Genomic DNA, 20,241 nt, shown 5'->3' with positions numbered 1-20,241 from the left:
GGTGCTGCAGGTCCAGTAGGTTCCATTGGGGGCTGCCAGGTAGTAGGAGCCCCCGACCACCTGTTGGGTGGTATTGCACAGGAACTGGTGAGACTTGGGCACCTTTCCAATGCATAACCCTTGTCCCGCAACTTCAGATAGGGTTAGCCTATGTTGAGGAGTGCAGGTACATTCTGTGGATGGGGTAGTGTGGTTAGTAAAATTCCCCATAACAGCAATCCCTTCGTAATAAGGGGGACTTGAAATTAAACAAAGCCAGCAGCTTCTGGTTTTGTTTGGGGCAGTGAGGTTGAGGGTTAGATATGCCCCTTGGATTAATTTCAGGAGTCTATCTCCAGTGCCTGGCCTTACAAGGGAAGCAGTGGTGGCCATGCTGGCTGTAGGGGACAATGTAATAGATTGGTGGGGGAGCTGGTCTGGGGCTCTTTCAGGTTGTGAAGGTAACTTCTGTTCTGGGAGAACAGGGTTGGGGCCCATAGGAATGTTAACTGATTCTATCTTTTGTTTTACTTGGAAGGTGAATCCCCTGTCTGTTCCCGTCATATAGAACCTGGCTCCCCAAGACCTTCCATCGGTCCATGAAGAGAACTTTGTGCCCTTCGGGGTGAAGGAAATGTTTAGTGAATCTTCTCCCTTCTGACTTCGTCCCACCCTGATGAGATCCCAACTGGAGCTAGGCTTCCAGTACATGTCCCCGGTCGTTTCACATCCCCATTTTGCACAAAAAAAAAGATTCTAGTCCCCCACATTTGTAAGTCGTATCCCAGTCCCTTCCGTCCCTAGGGCATACATACAGCTGGGTCTACTGCAGCTTCCTATAGGCTGACCATGTTCTGCAGCCAGGTGAGTCAGCTATATGTAGTCCTTGGGCTGTAACCCCAGTCTGTATGGCCCGTTTCTTTCAAGACATAACATTGTTGTGGTCTGCATTTAGGACAGAGTGCCTATTGGTGTGGATGTACTCGGGGATATCCCAGGTATCCAGCCTAGCGACTAGGTCGCATATCTTGGGAGTCAAGAAGGGCCACCATGTGTTAGGAGTGTGTTGAGCAGTCATAGACCAGACTACACCCCCAGTTTGGGAAATGACCTGCCAGGTAACTTTCTTAACCAGGTGAGGGCTCTCTGGTGATGCCCCTCCTAATGTCAGGACTATTAGGGGGATCAAGGGGACCCCCGGGTGAGTCTTATCTTTAGTGGGTTTGGAGAGCATTGAACTTTCCATGTTGATGTCTCGGTGCTCTCAGCTTCGTCGGGTTCCTTGGCACCCTTCACATGTGACGCGTGGACCCAAGCCGCTGTCCCGTCAACCTTGAGTGCGGTGGGAGTAGTTAACAGGACGGTGTATGGTCCTTTCCACCTCGGCTCTAGGTTCTTGGATTGATGGCGTAGGACCCAGACAGAGTCCCCAATCTTGAATGGGTGAGGCACCACCGGGCGATTCAGTTGCTCCCGATAGGCATCGGCCAGGGGTTTCCACACCGTCTTTTGTACCAGTTGGAGGGCTTGGAGGTGTGCCTCCAGGGTAGGGCTAGTGGCAAAAGAGGAGATATCAGGGTGAAGGAAAATTACAATTGGTGGGGGAGCCCCATACATAATCTCGAACGGGGTTAGGCCATGAGGCCCAGGAGTATTCCGGGCTCGGTAAAGGGCTAGAGGGAGTAGGAGCACCAAATCTCTAGTGCCAGTTGCAAGCGTTAATTTAGTTAAAGTCTCCTTAATGGTTCTATTTGCACGTTCTACCTGTCCTGAGCTCTGGGGGCGGTATGCACAATGGAGTTTCCAATCAATCCCCAGTAGCCTGGCCACCTTCTGACTTACCTGGGAGACGAAGGAGGGCCCATTGTCTGATCCCAATATCTGGGGCATTCCATACCTGGGAAAAATTTCCTCCAGGAGTTTCTTGGTTACCACGTTAGCGGTCTCCTTCTTGGTATGGAAGACCTCTGTCCACTCTGAATATGTGTCTACAAAAATCAGAAGGTATCTATATCCATACAGTCCGGGTTTTACCTCGGTGAAGTCAAGTTCCCAATGGACTCCGGGGCGGTGACCTCGCAGGCGGCTCCCTCTGCTCAGATGGGCTTTTCCTGGATTAACTTGGGCACAAGCAGGGCAGTTGGAAGTCACCTGTTGGAGGACCTGTTCCTGATTCAATAATACAGTGTCCGAAGCCTCATCAGCCAGAAGGGCCCTCATCTTGTTTTTGCTTAAATGGGTTAGCGCGTGGAGAAACTTGAGCATGTATTTAGTGTGGGAGGTTGGCATAACTAATTTGTTATCCATTATATAAGCTTGTCTCTTGGGGCTCCATTCTGCCCCCATTTTCTTTGCTAGTTCCTGGTCCTCCGGGCTGTAGGGCATGGGGTCTCTGCTTGGCTGTTGGTCCTGCAAGACCAACAGCTGGTCGCCCCTAGGGAATTGTAAGGCGACTGTCCGGGCTGTCAGATCAGCCAGCCGATTTCCCCGTGCTACGACAGAGTCATCCTTTTGGTGCCCGGGACAATGTATAATGCTGAGCTGATGTGGGAGGAACAATGCCCTTAAGAGGTCTAAAATTTCCTTTTTGTTCTTAATTTCCTTACCCTCCGAGGTCAAGAGGCCTCTTCTTCTGTAGATTTCTCCATGTACATGGGCAGTGGCGAAGGCATATCTGCTGTCGGTATAGACCGTGAGTCTCTTACCTCCCGCCATCCGGAGGGCCTGGGTCAGCGCGATCAGCTCTGCTCTTTGGGCCGATGTTCCAGGGGGCAGCGGTGAGGCCCAAACTACCTCTGATTCGGTGGTAACGGCTGCTCCGGCCCTCCGTTCTCCTTCTTGGAGGAAGCTGCTCCCATCCGTGAACCAGATAAAATATGGGTTCGACAGCGGTTGATCTGTTAGGTCGGAGCGGGTGCCATGGGCCTCCGCCAGAATCTGGAGGCAATTGTGCTCCTCGGATGGGTCTGGCAAGGGCAGCAGGGTTGCGGGGTTGAGGGAGACAACTGGTCCGAACACCACTCGGTCTGTGTCTAGCAACAGAGCCTGGTAGTGGGTCATCCTGGAATTTGAGAGCCACCTGTCTGGGGGCTGCCGGACCAGAGCTTCTACCACATGGGAGGATAACACAGTTAATGGCTGTCCCAAAGTCAGTTTCCCTGCATCCTTGAGCAAAACAGCAATGGCGGCTACCATGCGCAGACAGGGGGGCCATCCTGCAGCTACCGGGTCCAATTTCTTGGATAGATAAGCTACAGGTCTCTTCCATGGCCCCAGTCTCTGCACCAGCACTCCTTTTGCAAAGCCTGAGTTCTCGTCCATGAACAGTTCAAAGGGCTTAGTCAGATCTGGTAGGCCAAGAGCTGGTGACTCAAGTAAGGTTCTCTTAATTCGTTGAAAGGCCTGTTGTTGCTCCTCTCCCCAGTGGAACATGACCCCAGGCTTGGTGAGAGGATACAGGGGGGCAGCCATCTCAGCAAAACCTGGGATCCAGAGGCGGCAGTAGCCGGCTGTACCCAGGAACTCCCTCACCTGGCGGGGGTTCTTTGGAGGGGGTATGGAGATTATGGCCTCCTTCCTTGCTTCCGTGAGCCATCTCTGTCCTCCCTCTAGGGCGTAACCCAGGTAAATGACTTTGCTTTGACAAATCTGGGCCTTCTTGGCCGAAGCCCGATAGCCCTTCTGTCCCAGTTTAGCCAAAAGGGCCCGAGTGCCTCTCAGACATTCAGCCTGGGTTCTGGCTGCTAGGAGGAGGTCATCCACATATTGGAGCAAGATTAAGGCTGGATGTTGGACCCGGAACTCGGCCAGGTCTGAGTGAAAGGCTTCATCAAAGAGGGTCGGGCTGTTTTTAAACCCCTGGGGGAGCCGAGTCCAGGTCAACTGTCCTGAAAGTCCCATCTCTGGGTCTCTCCATTCAAAAGCAAACAGCAGTTGGCTCTGGGGGTGCAATCTCAAACAGAAGAAGGCATCCTTCAAGTCCAGTATCGTATACCAAATGTGGGTTGGTGGAAGAGTGCTGAGGAGATTGTAAGGGTTTGGCACCATGGGGTGTATATCTTCAACCCGTTTATTAACCTCCCTTAGGTCTTGCACCGGTCTGTAATCCCCTGTCCCAGGTTTTTTTACAGGCAGGAGGGGGGTATTCCAAGGGGATCGACAGGGCACAAGTACCCCCTGGTCCAAGAGCCTCCGGATGTGTGGTTTAATGCCCTTGTGGGCTTCCCGGGACATGGGATACTGTTTGATTGAAACAGGAGTGGCGGAGGCTTTTAATTGAATAACAAGTGGGGGTTGGTCGTGAGCCAGCCCTAAGCCGCCAGTCTCTGCCCATGCCGAGGGAAATTCCCTCAACCAGTCCTGCATCCCTTGTGGTGGCCCCTTAGAGGGCTCGGACTCAAACAGGCGGTATTCCTCTTCCAGTTTTAGGGCTAGGACTTGTAGGGGGCTCCCTTTGGGTCCTGTAATGGTCGACCACTTGTCATCAAAATAGATCTGAGCCTTGAGCTTAGTCAACAGGTCTCAGCCCAATAATGGGTGAGGGCAATTGGGTATATGCAAAAAAGAGTGGGTTACCTGTCCAGATGCCAGCTGAACCTTTCTCTCGGTGGTCCATCGATACCTCCTGCTACCTGTGGCCCCCTGGACCAAAGCTGTGTGGTCACTGAGAGAGCCTCCGGTATGGGTCAGGACTGAATGTTGAGCTCCGGTGTCCACTAGGAAGGTCACTGGCTGCCCCCCAATCTTGAGAGTTATCCTAGGCTCAGGTGGGGGCTCCTGGCCCTGACCTCCCTAATCCTCCAGATTGAGGAGGTCCGTGGCCCTTGGCTTAGGTCTCCGAGACCCTTGAGGCTTCTTTGGGCAGTCACAGTCCAATGTCCTCTCTGTTTACAGTAAGCACACTGGTCTTTGTCAAGCGGTGTCCTTCTTTGATCTCCCGTCCTAGCTCCCTCTCTGACCTGTCCCTGAGACACTACAGTGGCCAGGACTTTACTTATTTCCCTATGACGTTTTTTATCTCTCTCTTCTTGTCTCTGCCACATCCTCTCCTCCCGCTCTTCGGGAGTTTCTCTCTTATTAAACACTTTCTCTGCCTCTCTCAATAAATCTGACAAACTGAGTGAATGCAATCCTTCTAGTCTCTGTAACTTGGCCCTTATATCTGGACTTGACTGATAGATGAAAGACAAGATGACACCCGGCGCGTGCCTGTCCTGGATCTTCCGGATCGTACGGGGTATACATCCTATAAGCCTCTCTAAGTCTTTCCAAGAACGCTGCCGGCGTCTCCTCCTTTCCCTGGATCACATTCCTAACCTGAGCCAAATTGGTAGGGCGTCTAGCAGCCCCTCGGAGACCCGCCAAGAGCAACTGGCGATAGAGACGTAGGTGCTCCCTACCTTCTGGGGTCGCGAAGTCCCAGTTCGGGTGGGTGAGGGGAAAGGCTGCATCAATGATATTAGGCAATTGAGTGGGTCTTCCATCGTCTCCTGGAACCTGCTTCTGAGCCTCCAGGAAGACTCGCTGCTTCTCCTCCACCGTTAGGAGGGTCTGCAGTAACTGCTGACAATCTTCCCAAGTGGGCTTGTGGGTCACTAAAATGGACTCAATCAGGTTAGTCAAGGCAACAGGGTCCTTAGAGAAAGGAGGATTATGCTGCTTCCAGTTATAGAGATCAGAGGCCGAAAATGGCCAGTATTGGAGCTGGTGATTAGGACCTTCCCTAAGGGGGAAGGCCCTGAATTCTTTGGCTGGTTCGTCGCGCCTTCCTCGTAGGCGACCGGCAATTGGGGAGGGAGCCGGAGCCTCATCCTCCCGCTCTCTCCTTAGAGGCTGTTCAGGCGCCTCTGCAGGGGCTGCCGGTCCCTCCGGCACCCCTGCAGGGACCGCTGGTCCCTCCGGCGCCCGATTCCCTGGGTATGGTGGTGGGTCCTCTGTTAGGAGGTCAATAAGAGGTGAATTGGGGTCTGGGGGAAAGACAGGAGCCTTAGGGGGATCCTTTCGTGGGAGAACAGGGTAAAGGGAGGAGGCAGGAGGGGCGAGAGGGAGCGGTGGTGCTGTGGAGGAGGTAGGAGGGGCGGGAGGGAGCAGTGGTGCTGTGGAGGAGGTAGGAGGGGCGGGAGGGAGCGGTGGCGTTGTCGGGGGGCTGTAACACTCGGGGCGGGGTGACTCGGCATCCACGGGTGACGCCGCCCCTCCCGGGCCACCTTCCCCAAACCGGGCCTCCCCAGCCGTCCCGGAGTCGGTCGTGGCGCACCGCCACGGTGGAAGTGTGCCCGGCAGTGGCCGGTCGCCAGCCAGGGGGCGGTCCCCCGCCCCGGCTTCCTCGGCCCCGGGATTAGGCGAGTGCTGCTGCTGCCGGGGGGCTGGAGGGGAGAGAAACAGCCTAACCCATGGAGGGGGTTCTGTCGCCAGGAGTCTCCACATGGCGATGTATGGGACCTGGTCTGGGTGGCCATGGGGACTCGGAGCGAAAACTTTTCCCTCCACCTGTGAAATAAGACTGAGGTTAAAGGTTCCCTCGCGAGGCCATCCTATTTCCATCATGACCCATTCAGCCTTGCAAAGGGTGGTCCATTTATTTTTCTTGATTACAACTCCCTCCTTGTTGCCTCGTGCCTTCACGTCTGACCAGTGGTTAAGCGTGAGGCTCAGGGGGGTGGTGACAGTCTGCCCCATGGTTGTTTCTAGGAGGAGAACGGTTAAACAGAAAACAAAGAACGACAGACAAACGCAAATGAGACTAACATGCGCTGCGTGGCTTCGGTTCCAAACCAAAAGCAAAACCTCAGAAGGAGACTGCGAGGGTCCGGACCCCTTGTCTCCGACCAACACCACGTATCCCTCGGATTCGTGAGTGGCCCCGAAAAACCGTGCCCCAGAGGGAACTTCAGACACCCGTGGAACGTCTTCCAGGGTAACAGTGGGCGAAATCCGAACTCATCAGCTCCTTCAGCCCCCACCGCCACAGACAGATTATCAGGCGCGCAGACAAACAGACAACACTCAGACAGGACAGGGATGACATATACCGAGGCCGGCCGGCTTACCTCCTGACAGTGGGTCGGTGGTCCCAGGGAGGGGTCTCTATCTCAGTGGGACCTCCAATGAAAGACCCCCAGGGGAGATCTTCCCTCAGGAGAGACCCCAAACCCAAGGAGCACGCCGAAACCATGGATCAGATGCAAACAGCAAGAGGGTTTATTCAGATACACAGGTACCTGGGGCGAAGTCTCTCGGAGGACTTGCGCGCCTTTCTAGGGCAAGGGGGACTTTTTATAGGATCCCAGGGGCAGAGGCGCGGTTACAGAAGCGAGAAGCATAGTTACAGGGCTCCTATTGGTTGTTTCAAAGAAGGCCAGGGTGAACTTGGGGTCGTATTCTTAATTCTCAGAAATTTGATGTGTGGCTGACTTGGCCTTGCCCAGGGTATAGTGGGTGTTTTTCCAGCCCAGCTGCTTATTCCTCAAGGCCAGGGGGCCAGCCATAAAATATCCTGATTTGACTCAACGGTTTTTCTCCCAAGGCCGCCGACCACAGTTATCTCTCTCTCAAGGCCGGATGGCGGGCCACAGTTATCTCTCTCTCTCAAGGCCGGATGGCTGGCCACAGCTGTGAACTCCTGTTTTTCTGGTTCCTTCAGAATGACGTTTCTTGGGACGGGGGGGGGGGGCGGCATTTCATCGGCCCAACGCCCCATGTCTTCATAATGGAGTGGGGGGTCTTTCATTAAGATCCAATGGAGCAAAATATTCAGAGCAACAGCTCTGCAGCTTTCTACACATAGGAACTGTGTAAGAAGGGACCATGAAAAGGGGGTAATAAAATCCCCATCAGTTATTTTACAAGCTAGAGTATGGTGATGTATTGCTTGGACCCTCTCAGGAGAAAAAAGGGGGGAGGGCATCCTGCAGGATACATCTTGGCAGGTTGGGCTGAGTGGACTCCAGGGCTGCTCAGCTTCAGGCCAGCTCTGCCATTCAGTGATCGCCCTCTCAAGGATCCCACTGGAACTCAAAGACCTGTGGCCCCAAAGCCCTGTCTGCTCCCTGGGTTTGGCTGAGCTCAGAGCAGCCTCTGATGAGTTCCAGCAACTGGGGAATGAGGACTAAGCTCCTGCAGTCTGGGCTAGGGCTTGGCTGCCCCAAGGCATAGTTTTTGTTGGTCTTCCTCACAGCAGGAATAAGTCAGTACAAACTGATCAATGGTCCTGTCTTGTGGAAAAATTAAAACAGGCCCAACTTCTAGTACATCAACAATTACAACTAAGACATGATGCACCTGAGCTGGTGCCATTTAAATTTCCTTAGGTATTTGTCATTCAGGGCACGGATGACATTCTCTTCTCCTACTCTAATCAATGCTTAAATGAATGCTTAACTTGCATAGTAAACAATCTAAAAGAGAAAAATGTTAAATTTGGGGCCATGCCAGTATCTGATCTGCCTATCCCTACTGAGAATTTGGCTCGGCCCTTTAAGTTGCTTTCCAGAGAATCTCAGTTAAATTCTATAAGAAATGGAATACCTGAAGCAGAGCGGATTCCTAGCTTATTAATAAATAGCTCATAGAATTAATCCCTTACTGGTAAAGAGCTTGCAAAAATTACTGTGCTGCTCTATAAAATGCAGGTTGATTATTTGTTCCACACTAATAATTGGCAGGTTGCATGAGCATGATATTCAAGAGCTATAGATAACTACTACCCAAAAGATCCCCCTTTAAGATCTGTTTGTTTTATGTATATGAGTGCTCTATCTGCATGTACACCTTGATGCCAGAAGAGGGCATCAGATCCCACTATAGATGGTTGTGAGCCACCACGTGGGTGCTGGAAATTGAACTCAAGACCTCTGGAAGAGCAATCTCTCCAGCCTGCTTGAGATTCTTTTTTTTAAGCTACTTCATGGGTATTTTCTAAAATTACATCTAAAAAATCCTATAGAGCTTGCTTTTAATGCTTTTACAGAATTCTTCAAAGGGACAAGACCCTTATGTCTATAACCGAGACTAGATGCTTTCCCTGCTGATGCCTGGTCAAATTATGTTACCATTCAGTGATGTACTCACAGCATTAGCAAAATAAGGAATTTATTTTGTCTTTTACATCAAAATTGAAGACTTCCTTATTTCAGGCCTTTTAGGCACTGAGAAACCAAGCCACATGGATTCCATTGTATTTATAATTACTAAAACTTCACTTTTCACTTTTGTATTTTGGTACAACGTAACAAAAATTTTAAAATAACAAGCTTGGGATGAATTTTAAAAGTAAAATAGGGCCGGGCGGTGGTGGCGCACGCCTTTAATCCCAGCACTCGGGAGGCAGAGGCAGGCGGATCTCTGTGAGTTCGAGGCCAGCCTGGGCTACCAAGTGAGTTCCAGGAAAGGCGCAAAGCTACACAGAGAAACCCTGTCTCGAAAAACCAAAAAAAAAAAAAAAAAAAAAAAAAAAAAAGTAAAATAGGAGTAAATAAGAATTAAGAAAATTTTTTTTAAATATTTCTTCTGAATAATTGGTAGTCAAGAAATGCAAACAAAATTGCATGTTTCTCAAATTCCCATGGAGGCCAAAGGCAGTTAAAAACCAAAAATGCAATCAGTAGGAATTTGCTACTATAGATTATTTGTTGTTCAAGTATAATCTTGGTTGTCAACAATTCCCTGGCATGTGTTACTTTAATGTGTCAGATTTTTCTCACACTATTGATGATCAAATTAATGATTTACATAAAGAGATAGACAAAATCTCTCAAGTAACTTTGAATGTAACCATGAATGGCCATCACGGTTAAGAAGACTTCCCCTCTCCTTGGTCCTCTGTTAGCTAATGTTCTCTTATGCTTCTCTATTTTGATTAGACTAGCTATGGAGGCAATGCATTCAACTATGGCCTCTATTACGGCCACTATCCTTTCTTTAAAAACTTAGAAGTGGGGAGATGCAGAGGGTCCCAAATCCTTATGCTCACAAATCAACACTCCTCGAAAACCAGGAATGTTAAATATGCAGGGTTGTCTCTGCAATGGAAGTGATGTATTCCTGTTTCTGCCCCCAAAGGCTGGGAAAAGATGTAGTTAATAGCCTGGTGATGTGTAATATCTATAGGGCTAGGCCTAACTCAGATCTCTCAGACTGCTATGTTTAACCCAGACTCTTCCTCCCTAGACCTCTATCCTGTACATTGTTTCTCAGTCAATAGAACCTGTCCTTATGGAAAAGGCCACATGTATTCTGCAAAAGAGTTTCCATGTAGTCATGCCTTAAGCATTATTGTGATAACTGTCACCAGGACACTGTTTTTACAAAGTTGTATACTGTACTTAAATATGAGTAGAATAAACTGCTCAGGGTCAGACTCTAGAAGTCTGAACCAACACTGGCTAACTAAGTTGTGTTGAACCAGACTTCCTTCTAGCCTCATGTGGATCTTACTCTGCTGGCCCTGGGGTTTACAGAGACTCCCACAGCTGGGTGTGGTGGTGCACGCCTTTGATGCCAGCACCCAGGAGACAGACAGATCTCTGTGAGTTCAAAGCCAGCCTGATCTACATATCTACATAGTGAGATCCAATCTCAAAAAAAAAAAAAAAAGGAAGATGAAAAGAAAGAAAAGCCGGGCAGTGGTGGCACACACCTTTAATCCCAGCACTCGGGAGGCAGAGTGGATCTCTGTGAGTTCGAGGCCAGCCTGGACTACAGGGTGAGTTCCAGGAAAGGCACAAAGCTACACAGAGAAACCATGTCTGAAAAAAAAAAAGAAAGAAAGAAAGAAAAGAAAAGAAAAGAAAAATGTGTGTGTGTGTGTGTGTGTGTGTGTGTGTGTGTATGTGTGTTAGTAGAGATGCTGCACATGTGTCCCAGCAAAAATGCACGTGTCCCAGGAAAGCTATACTAATGGGGAATAAAGACTCTTCAAGCACAGACTAAAGTGGTTCATGACCACTAAGCCACTAAAGCCAGCACTGCAGAAAATGCTGAAATAATTCTACACACATCGAGGAAGAAAACCAGTCACAATCACAGAGGTTAGGAAAGAATAAATCACATGACACAGAGAAGCACATGAAAATTTCTGAAAAAGGCCAATAATAAAAATCATTACTTTGTCCAGTTAATAGATGCCAACAAAATGTTTTTTTAACCATGAAACTGCTGAGCATCGTTTACTAAGTAAACCAGGATGTCACTAAGATGAGTGCAGGAAAAAGAAAAAAATTGGGATAATCAACTCAAATCAGGGAACAAGCCAACAAAACCACAAGAATGTGCACTTGCTTCCCAATAATAGCCTTACATTCAAATAGCCATAATTCTTTCATTAAAACATGAAGATTGGGCGAGCAAGATGGCTCAGTGGGTAAAAGCATTTGCCTTCCAACCTGATGACCCGAATTCAATCCCAGATCCCACAGTGGAAGAACTAACTCCTGGAGGTTCTCCTCTGGCTTTCACACACATGTGTAAATGAACATATACCCACACGAATGCACATGTACACATGCACATGCACATACACACACACACACACACACACACACACACACACACACACACACACACATGTATGTGCACAAACTCAATGGGCAATGTTGGACCCCAAAGTTTAGGGTCTCAAGTGGGCGCCCCAAGAAACCAGACTCCAGTCCAGTTGATGCAATAGCAGGAGGATTTATTAAGCTTCTATATAGAAGGGCAAACTCTGCTTCTAAGAGCAAGAGCCGCATCTTACTGCAGCCACATGGGGGTTTTTAAAGGAAAAACCCACAAAAGCCATAAGATTACAATTCCCATACAATTTCGTTTCACAAGATCATGGTCTGGGTACAGAATGATCACAGAAGGGGTACAGTTACGTCAACAGGTACATTTTTCCTGAAACCTCAGGGGGTCGGGGGGTATCAAGGCAGGATTGGAGTTTACACACAGGTCACGGTGGTTTTTCCTGGAACATCTGCAACTATCCCAGTCACAGTTGAGCGCATCTCTTAACAGAAATCTCTTTACATTGTTATATGGTTGCAGAGGAGATCAAACAATGGCTAAATCAGGTTGCCCTTGGAACTAGATTTTTAGTTTCTCATTTCCTGGTGCTTGAAGTTTCTCTTTTCCTGAGGCTTGGGGGTGTAAGCCTGAAGGGCTAGGGTCTTTCCGGCATGTACACACACACACTTAGCTAATTAAATTAGCTAAATTTAGTTATTAAATTGACTAACACTAATGTTAGTTAATTTTGCTAATAAAAAAATAATAGGTTTTAAATTTTTTTTAATTTTTTTTAAAACACAGCCTCAGTAAAACCCCCCACTCTATTCCCTACAGACAAAGAGAAGCTTAAACCAGGATTCCTGAGCGTAGATAAGAACTTAGACCCCTTTTCCCCAGGTGGCTGTATCTGCTACAGGGACTTTGGAAAACACAGAATCAGGATATTCGACCAAAAGACTAAAAAAAGGGAGGCGGGTTAAAATAAATTATATGGTCTGTGCCTTTAAGAACTAGCCTCACAAAGAAAGGGGAGCACTCCTTCCAACCTCCCTGATGTGAGTGAGAGATTTGGAAGAGCCTCCCTGGAGGCTTGTAAACTTAGAATTCACCTTGCTTTTACATTCTGTACCTAAAGATTCCAGTGGTGGCTTTGGGGACACAATCTGGGCACAACAAGACTCTCACTCTATTGTCTCAAAAAGGGGACCTTAGACAAAGATATCTCAATATAGATAGACCCAGGCCAGTTTCAAGTCCCCAGAAATGATGGTGCCAGCCCCAGGAACTCAAAAGAACAAAGTCAGGATGTCTGATGGTAACCTATTAACCACAAGATGCCCCTCTCAAGGGATAACATGACCAGACCCCGGAGATGAGTTGTAAAACTCCTGACAGGGCAAACAGATAAGCTAGAATAAGATAAAGTCCAGGCCCGGGAAAAACTGGACCAATCAAGGATGGACCTGCACTAACGCCCTCCCCTCTAAAAAATTTTATGGGTTTTGCCTATAAAAACTAACTTCCCCAAGAAAGAGGAACTCCTCCCTGCCTCACTTGAGATGGCTTGAAATGAGTTCCCTGTCATGACTTGCAGCAGAAGTAAACCTTGTTTTTGCATTCCGGTGTGCTCGTCCTTGGTGGTCTCTCTGGGGGTTACGATCTGGGCACAACAACTGCCTCATTATATTAAAAAAAAATCTCCAACTATTTCCTGTCTAAAGAAGCATCTTCTATTGGCAAAGATACACAGAGACTAAATTCAAAGGACAGAAGAAAAAAAAATTCCAAGGACACAGACTCCAAAAGCAAGCTGAGGTAGTCATACTCAGAGCCGATGAAGGAGAGTTCATGACAAATCACATGATCAACTCAATAGACACAGAACAAAGCTTTGACAAAACTCAACGCCCTTCATTATGAAAGCCCATCTAAACTGAAACAGGAGGATCGCAGCTCAACATAGGACAGGCTGCCCAGGAGAGATACTCAGATAGGCAACCGTGCAGGAACGGGAGATACTGACACATCTCTGCTAAAATCAGATTGTACCGGGGTCTGCTGAATACTGTTTCAAAAAGCAAGCCATGCATGGTGGTGCTACAGTCCTAGCATTTGGGAGGCAGAGGTAGGGGAATCTCCCACAGGTCAAGGTCACCCTGGTCTACAAAGTGAGTTCCAGGCTAGCTGCCTACCTAGGCAGACTCTGTATTAAATAAACAAAAGTAAATAAACAAATACAAACAAAGTGTTAAAGTAGCGGGATATAAAATCAGTGTTTTAAAAATCAGTAGTTTTTTTTAATATATATATATATATATATATATATATATATATATATATATATATATATCAACTCCCCTCAGGTTATCCTTAGATCTCCTCATTTCACAACATGCGCATGGCCCCCAATAAAATAAATGAAAACAAAGCTGGGCAGTGTGATACCTCAGTAAAACCCCCCACTCTATCCCCTACAGACAAAGAGAAGCTTAAACCAGGATTTCTAAGTGTAGATAAGAACTTAGACCCCTTTTCCCCAGGTGGCTGTATCTGCTACAGGGACTTTGGAAAACAGTCAGGATATTCGACCAAAAGACTAAAAAGGGAGGCGGGTTAAAATAAATTATATGGTCTGTGCCTTTAAGAACTAGCCTCACAAAGAAAGGGGAGCGCTCCTTCCAACCTCCCTGCTGTGAGTGAGAGGTTTGGAAGAGCCTCCCTGGAGACTTGTAAACTTAGAAAACACCTTACTTTTGCATTCTGTACCTAAAAGTCTCCAGTGGCGGCTTTGAGGACTGTGATCTTGGCCAGGCCAGTTTCAAGTCCCCAGAAATGATGGCGCCAGCCCCAGGAACAAAAGAACAGAGTCAGGATGTCTGATGGTAACCAATTAACCACGAGATGCCCCTCTCCAGAGATAACAAGACCAGACCCCGGAGATGAGTTGTAAAACTCCTGACAGGGCAAACAGATAAGATAAAATAAAAAAGTCCAGGCCCGGGAAAAACTTGACCAATCAAGGATGGACCCATACTAACCCCCTCCCCTCTAAGAAATTTTATGGGTTTTGCCTATAAAAACTAACTTCCCCAAGAAAGAGGCACTCCTCCCTGCCTCACTGTATTGGGTGTAGGAATGAGTCCCTGTCTAGACTTGTATCTGCAGAATAAACCTTGCTGTTGCATTCTGGACATCCAAGGTCTACGGTGGTCTCTTTGGGGGGTCACAATCTGGGCATAACAGGCAGTAGTGGCACACTCCTTTAATCCCAGCACTCAGGAAGCAGAGGCAGAAGATTTATGTGAGTTCAAGGCCAGCCTGGTTTACAGAGTGAGTTCCAAGACAGCCACCAGTGATACACAGAGAAATCTGACAATAAATAATTAATTAATAAAAATAAATAGATAGATAGATAGATAGATAAAGACTGAAAATACCTAATTATAAACTTAAGCAAAGATGTTAAAGACCTCTATATGAAAACTGAGGAACTAAGCTGAAGAAAATACCAGAATATGGAAAATCCTGCCTCACTCATGGACCAACAAAATTAATATTGTCTAAGTGGACATGTTACTGAAAGCAACCAAGCCACAGCAAAATCCTAGTAACTTCCTCTTCACAAAAAAATAGGAAAAAGTGATATTTAAATTCATATGGAAATACAGAAGATCACCAATAGCCAGAGCAATCTTGAGCAGATAGAGCAAGGCTGGATGTGTTCCGATCCATGCCTGCAGGGTACGGCAGAACCAGAATAACACAGCCAGTGTGGAATGGCATAACAACACACAGAGGACCCTTGAGACAGTTGAGCAGATAATGAATGTATTTGCTGCCACACCTGACAACCTGAGTCTGGTCTCTGAGACACATGTAATGGAAGGAGAGAAGAAATCCCCAAAAGTTTTATCTGTGGCACATGCGTGCTTACCTTTTCATATAACATAAAAAATAAGTATTTTTTAAGATGCAAAATCAAATGGACTACAAGACCCAGAAATGGGATCCCACATAGCTACAGCCATCAGACTCTTGACAAAGTTACCAAAACCACAGATTAGAGAAAATCTTCCTTAATGAGTAAAGACTGGATGTCCACATGCAGAAGATAGGAACTAGATCCCTACCTCTCACGTGGTACAAAAGTCCACTCCAAATGGATCAAAGACCTTTAACATAAGACCTGAATCTCAGCCAGGCCTTCAATCCCAGCACTTGGGAGGCAAAGGTGGGCAGATCTCTGACTTCCAGGCCAGCCTGGTCTACAGAGCAAGTTCCAGGATAGCCAGATACCCAGAGAAACCCTGTCTCAAGAAACAAAACAAGCTGGGCGGTGGTGGCACACGCCTTTAATCCCAGCACTCGGGAGGCAGAGGCAGGCGGATCTCTGTGAGTTCGAGGCCAGCCTGGTCTCCAAAGCGAGTTCCAGGAAAGGCGCAAAGCTACACAGAGAAACCCTGTCTCGAAAAAAAACCAAAAAAAAAAAAAAAAAAAAAAAAAAAAGAAACAAAACAAACAAATGAAAGGACCTGAAGCTCTTAACTGCAAGAAGGAGCCAAGAAAAGACAGCTGAAGACACAAATATGATAGAAGCAAGAACTTTCCAGAAGCACAGGACACAATAGCAAGAGTTAAATATGGTATGTACTCACTCATAAGAGGATACTAGACGTGGAACAAGGATGACTGGACTGCTGCTCACATCAGCAGTGAAGCCATCTGGAAAACAGGACCCAAGAAGGATGGAGAAATGGATGAGATCTACATGAACAGCCTGGACGTGAGTGGGAGCAATGAAGGGCGAGGGTCGAGGGAAAGAGAGCGGGAGATCCCAGCTAGATCAAGAAAAGAGAGGGAGAACAAGGAATAGGAGACCATGGTAAATGAAGAACACATGAGAAAAGGAAGAAACAAAGTGCTAAAGAGGCCCACAGAAATCCACAAAGATAGCCCCACAAAAGACTGCTGGCATTGGTCAAGAGACAGCCGGGACTGACCTACTCTGGTAATGGGATGGCCAAACACCCTAATAGTTGTGCCAGAAACCCCATCCAAGGACTGAGGAATCTAGATGCAGACATCCACAGCTAGGCCCCGGGTGGAGCGCTGAGAGTCTAATTAGTGAGAAAGAATATGAGCGAGAATTGTTGAAACCAAGGTTGGATAAAGCACAGGGACAAATAGCCAAACGAATGGAAACACATGAACTATAAACCAAAGGCTGATGGGTCCCCAACTGGATCAGGCCCTCTGAATAGGTGAGACAGTCGATTGGCTTGATCTGTTTGGGAGGCATCTAGGCAATGGTACCAGGTCCTGGGCTCATTGCATGAGTTAGCTGTTTGAAACCTGGGACTTATGCAGGGATGCTTGGCTCAATCTGGGAGGAGGGGACTGGACCTGCCTGGACTGAGTCTATCAGGTCTATCTCAGTCCTCGGGGGAGACCTTGATCTGGAGGTGGTGGGAATGGGGGGTGGGCTGGGGGGAAGGGGAGGGGGGCAGGAAGGGAGAGAACAAGGGAATCTGTGTCTGTTATGTAGAACTGAATAGTATTGTAAAATAAAAAAAAAAATGGGAAGCACACTTAGTCATTAGGGAAATCCAACCCCAAAACACCTTGAGATCAGTCAGAGGTAAGCATTAACAAAAGAGGAGCAAAGGACTTGAGTCACCTCTGGCTCAGCAGTTAGGAGCACTTGCTGCTCTTCCAGAGAACCACAGTTTGGTTCCCAGTACCCACAGCAGGCAGCACACAACCTCCTGTAACTCCAGCCCCAGGGAACCCAATGCCTTTTTCCGCCCTCTCCAGGCACCTGCACATATGTGACATATACACGCACAGACACATTAATAAAAGTAAAATTAAATATTTAAAAAAATAAAATAAAAAGCAAAGCCATCAAATATTGGCAAGGATTTGGAAGGGAAAAGGAAACCTTGGTTTCACCATTATAGAAACCAACATGGAGATGGCCCCAAATGCTAGATCTAGAATTGCTACAGCACTCTTCAGTGTATAAAGAATCAACACCAGCATAAAGAAAGATGACTCATAGGGTAAAAACAATAGCCGTGTAAGCAAGATCACCTCAGTTCAATCCCCATGACCCAGACCGGAAAGAGAAAACCAACTCTCAACCTATACACACACACACACACACACACACACACACACACACACACACACACGTGCGCGCACTTACATTTTTTAAATCAGCATGTAACAGACACACACTCAAACTCATATTTGTTGTGTTACTATTGTTTGGGATATGTGTGTCACTCTTATATGTGTGTGTATTTGTTAACAAATCACGTATTAAAAAGAAAAAAGAGCTCAAGTCAACAATTTAATTTGCAACTCAAAGCCCCAGCAAAAGAAGCCTCACAGTTTGGGCCATGATTTCTTGGATTACTACTTGAAGTGTAGACAACAGAAACAACATACAAGTAGAAAGACTCGAACATTGTAACTCGGGGCTGAGGAGGTATAGCAGTGGTAGGGTGTGTAGAGAGCATGTGCAAAATCTCCAGTTCAAGTGGGCGGTGGTGGCACGCACACCTTTAATCCCAGCACTGGGAGGCAGAGCCAGGTGGATCTCTGTGAGTTCAAGGCCAACCTGGGCTAGACAGTGAGTTCCAGGAAAGGCGCAAAGCTACACAGAGAAACCCTGTCTCAAAAAAAAAAAAAAAAAAAAAAAAATCTCCGGTTCAGTCTCCAGCATGGAGGAACACACAGATACATAATTAAAATTCATAACCCCTCAAAGCACACAGCATGGTGAAAAAGTAAGTTATGGAATGGGAGAAGACGTTTGCAAATCACATTGGAAAAAGACTAATATAGAGAATATAATTTTCTTTTGTTTTGTTTTTTTCAAGACAGGGTTTCTCTGTGTAGCTTTGCGTCTTTCCTGGAACTCACTGTCTAGCCCAGGCTGGCCTCGAATTCACAGATCCACCTGACTCTGCCTCCCGAGTGCTGGGATTAAAGGCGTGCGCCACCACCACCCGGGCAAGAATATAATTTTAAGAGGGCTGAAGAGATGGCTCAGTGGTTAAGAGCACTTGTTATTGAAAAGTTTCTAGGTTCAGTTCCCAGTACCCACACGGTAGCTCACAACCATCTGTAACTACAATTCCAGATGAGGATCAGGCATGTACATGGTGCATATACATGCATGAAGGCAAACCATTTACACATAAAATAATATTTTTTAAAACAGTGTAGATTTTAAATGTTTAGAATTCAACAAATACTTCCATAAGTAGTGATCAGATTTGAGTAACTACGTGAAGAGATACCCAGCACCATTAGAGAACCCCAAGTCAATGGAGAATGAGTTTCTATCTCTCACCTATTAGAACAGCCACTACCAAAGCAACAAGAACAGGCACTGGTGAGGATGTAAATAAATGACCCTTGTGCACTGGTGGTGGAAATATGAAATGATGGAGTCACTATGGAGACCAGTATGACAGCTTAAATAGACATCATAAGATCCAGCTCTGATGGTTCATATTGATTTTCAGTATGACACAAGAGGAGAATCACCTAGAAAGAAAGGCCAATGAAGGACGGTCTTTATACAGTACGTAAAAGAATTGGATCTCAAAGTTACCTGTAGGCTGTCATTCCTTACAGCATCATTTCCAATGTCTAAGAAGTAGGAGTAACCTTGTCCATTGGTGGACAAAATGTGGAATACATGTATAGTGCAAATTATTTGTCCTTGGGGGAAAAAGGACATCCTGACACAGGTTCCCAAATAATACACTTTGAGAATATTATGCCAATAAAAGTAAGTTGACTACAAAAAGCAAATATTGTATGAATCCGCCTATCTGAGGGACCTAGAGTAGCCAAACTCACAGAAACAGCAAGCAGTGGGGCTGAGGAGATGGCCCCTTGGTAAAGGACTTTGTCATGCAAACATGAACACCTGTGCTGTGGGATGTCCTGTATGTCCTGTGTGAGGCCATTCTTGGGTTCCGAGTAGCTTTACCCAGCAGGTCCGCATAGAGGATGATCAGGACCACGGGCCTGAGTGCATGTGTCTGAGATGGTCTGCACTTGGCTGTGCTGGGGGATGGTCTGTATGGCAAATGTGTTGCTCTGATTGGTCAATAAATAAAACCTGATTGGCCGTGGCTAGGCAGGAAGTATAGGCGGGACTAACAGAGAGGAGAAATAAAAGAACAGGAAGGTTGCCGGGCATTGGTGGCGCACGCCTTTAATCCCAGCACTTGGGAGGCAGAGGCAGGCGGATCTCTGTGAGTTCGAGGCCAGCCTGGGCTACCAAGTGAGCTCCAGGAAAGGCGCAAAGCTACACAGAGAAACCCTGTCTCGAAAAACCAAAAAAAAAAAAAAAAAAAAAAAAAAAGAACAGGAAGGCAGAAGGACTCACAGCCTGCAGCAGCCGCCAGAACAAGGAAGATGTAAAGTACCGGTAAGCCACAAGCCACGTGGCAAGGTATAGATTTGTGGAAATGGATTAATTTAAGCTATAAGAACAGTTAGTAAGAAGCCTGCCACGGCCATACAGTTTGTAAACAAAAGAAGTCTCTGTGTTTACTTGGTTGGGTCTGAGTGGCTGTGGGACTGGCGGGTGATAAAGATTTGTCCTGACTGTGGGCAAGGCAGGAAAACTCTAGCTACACACCTGAGTTTAGATCTCCAGCCCCTGTGTGAAAAAGCCAGGTGCCAAGCACATCTGGAATCCTCAGGCTGCAGACAGAGGCAGGAAGATCCCTAGAGCTAGCCAGTGTC

The 20,241-nt window shown here is 47.2% G+C and overlaps 1 protein-coding gene across 1 annotated transcript; it reads right to left on the bottom strand.

The window, feature by feature from the left end:
- Positions 1-1,164: 1,164 nt before the first annotated feature.
- LOC114709616 lies at positions 1,165-6,657 on the bottom strand. Its single transcript, XM_037208287.1, is given in 5 exon segments — positions 1,165-2,240; positions 2,310-3,522; positions 4,555-4,770; positions 4,938-5,186; positions 5,188-6,657. Coding segments are annotated over 5 exon segments (4,224 nt in total).
- Positions 6,658-20,241: the final 13,584 nt, after the last annotated feature.

This window comes from Peromyscus leucopus, chromosome 9 (assembly GCF_004664715.2).
Source record: "Peromyscus leucopus breed LL Stock chromosome 9, UCI_PerLeu_2.1, whole genome shotgun sequence".
Classification (NCBI taxonomy): domain Eukaryota; kingdom Metazoa; phylum Chordata; class Mammalia; order Rodentia; family Cricetidae; genus Peromyscus; species Peromyscus leucopus.
The sequence above is the reverse complement of the archived record's forward strand: the minus strand, read 5'-3'. Positions and strand labels throughout refer to the sequence as shown.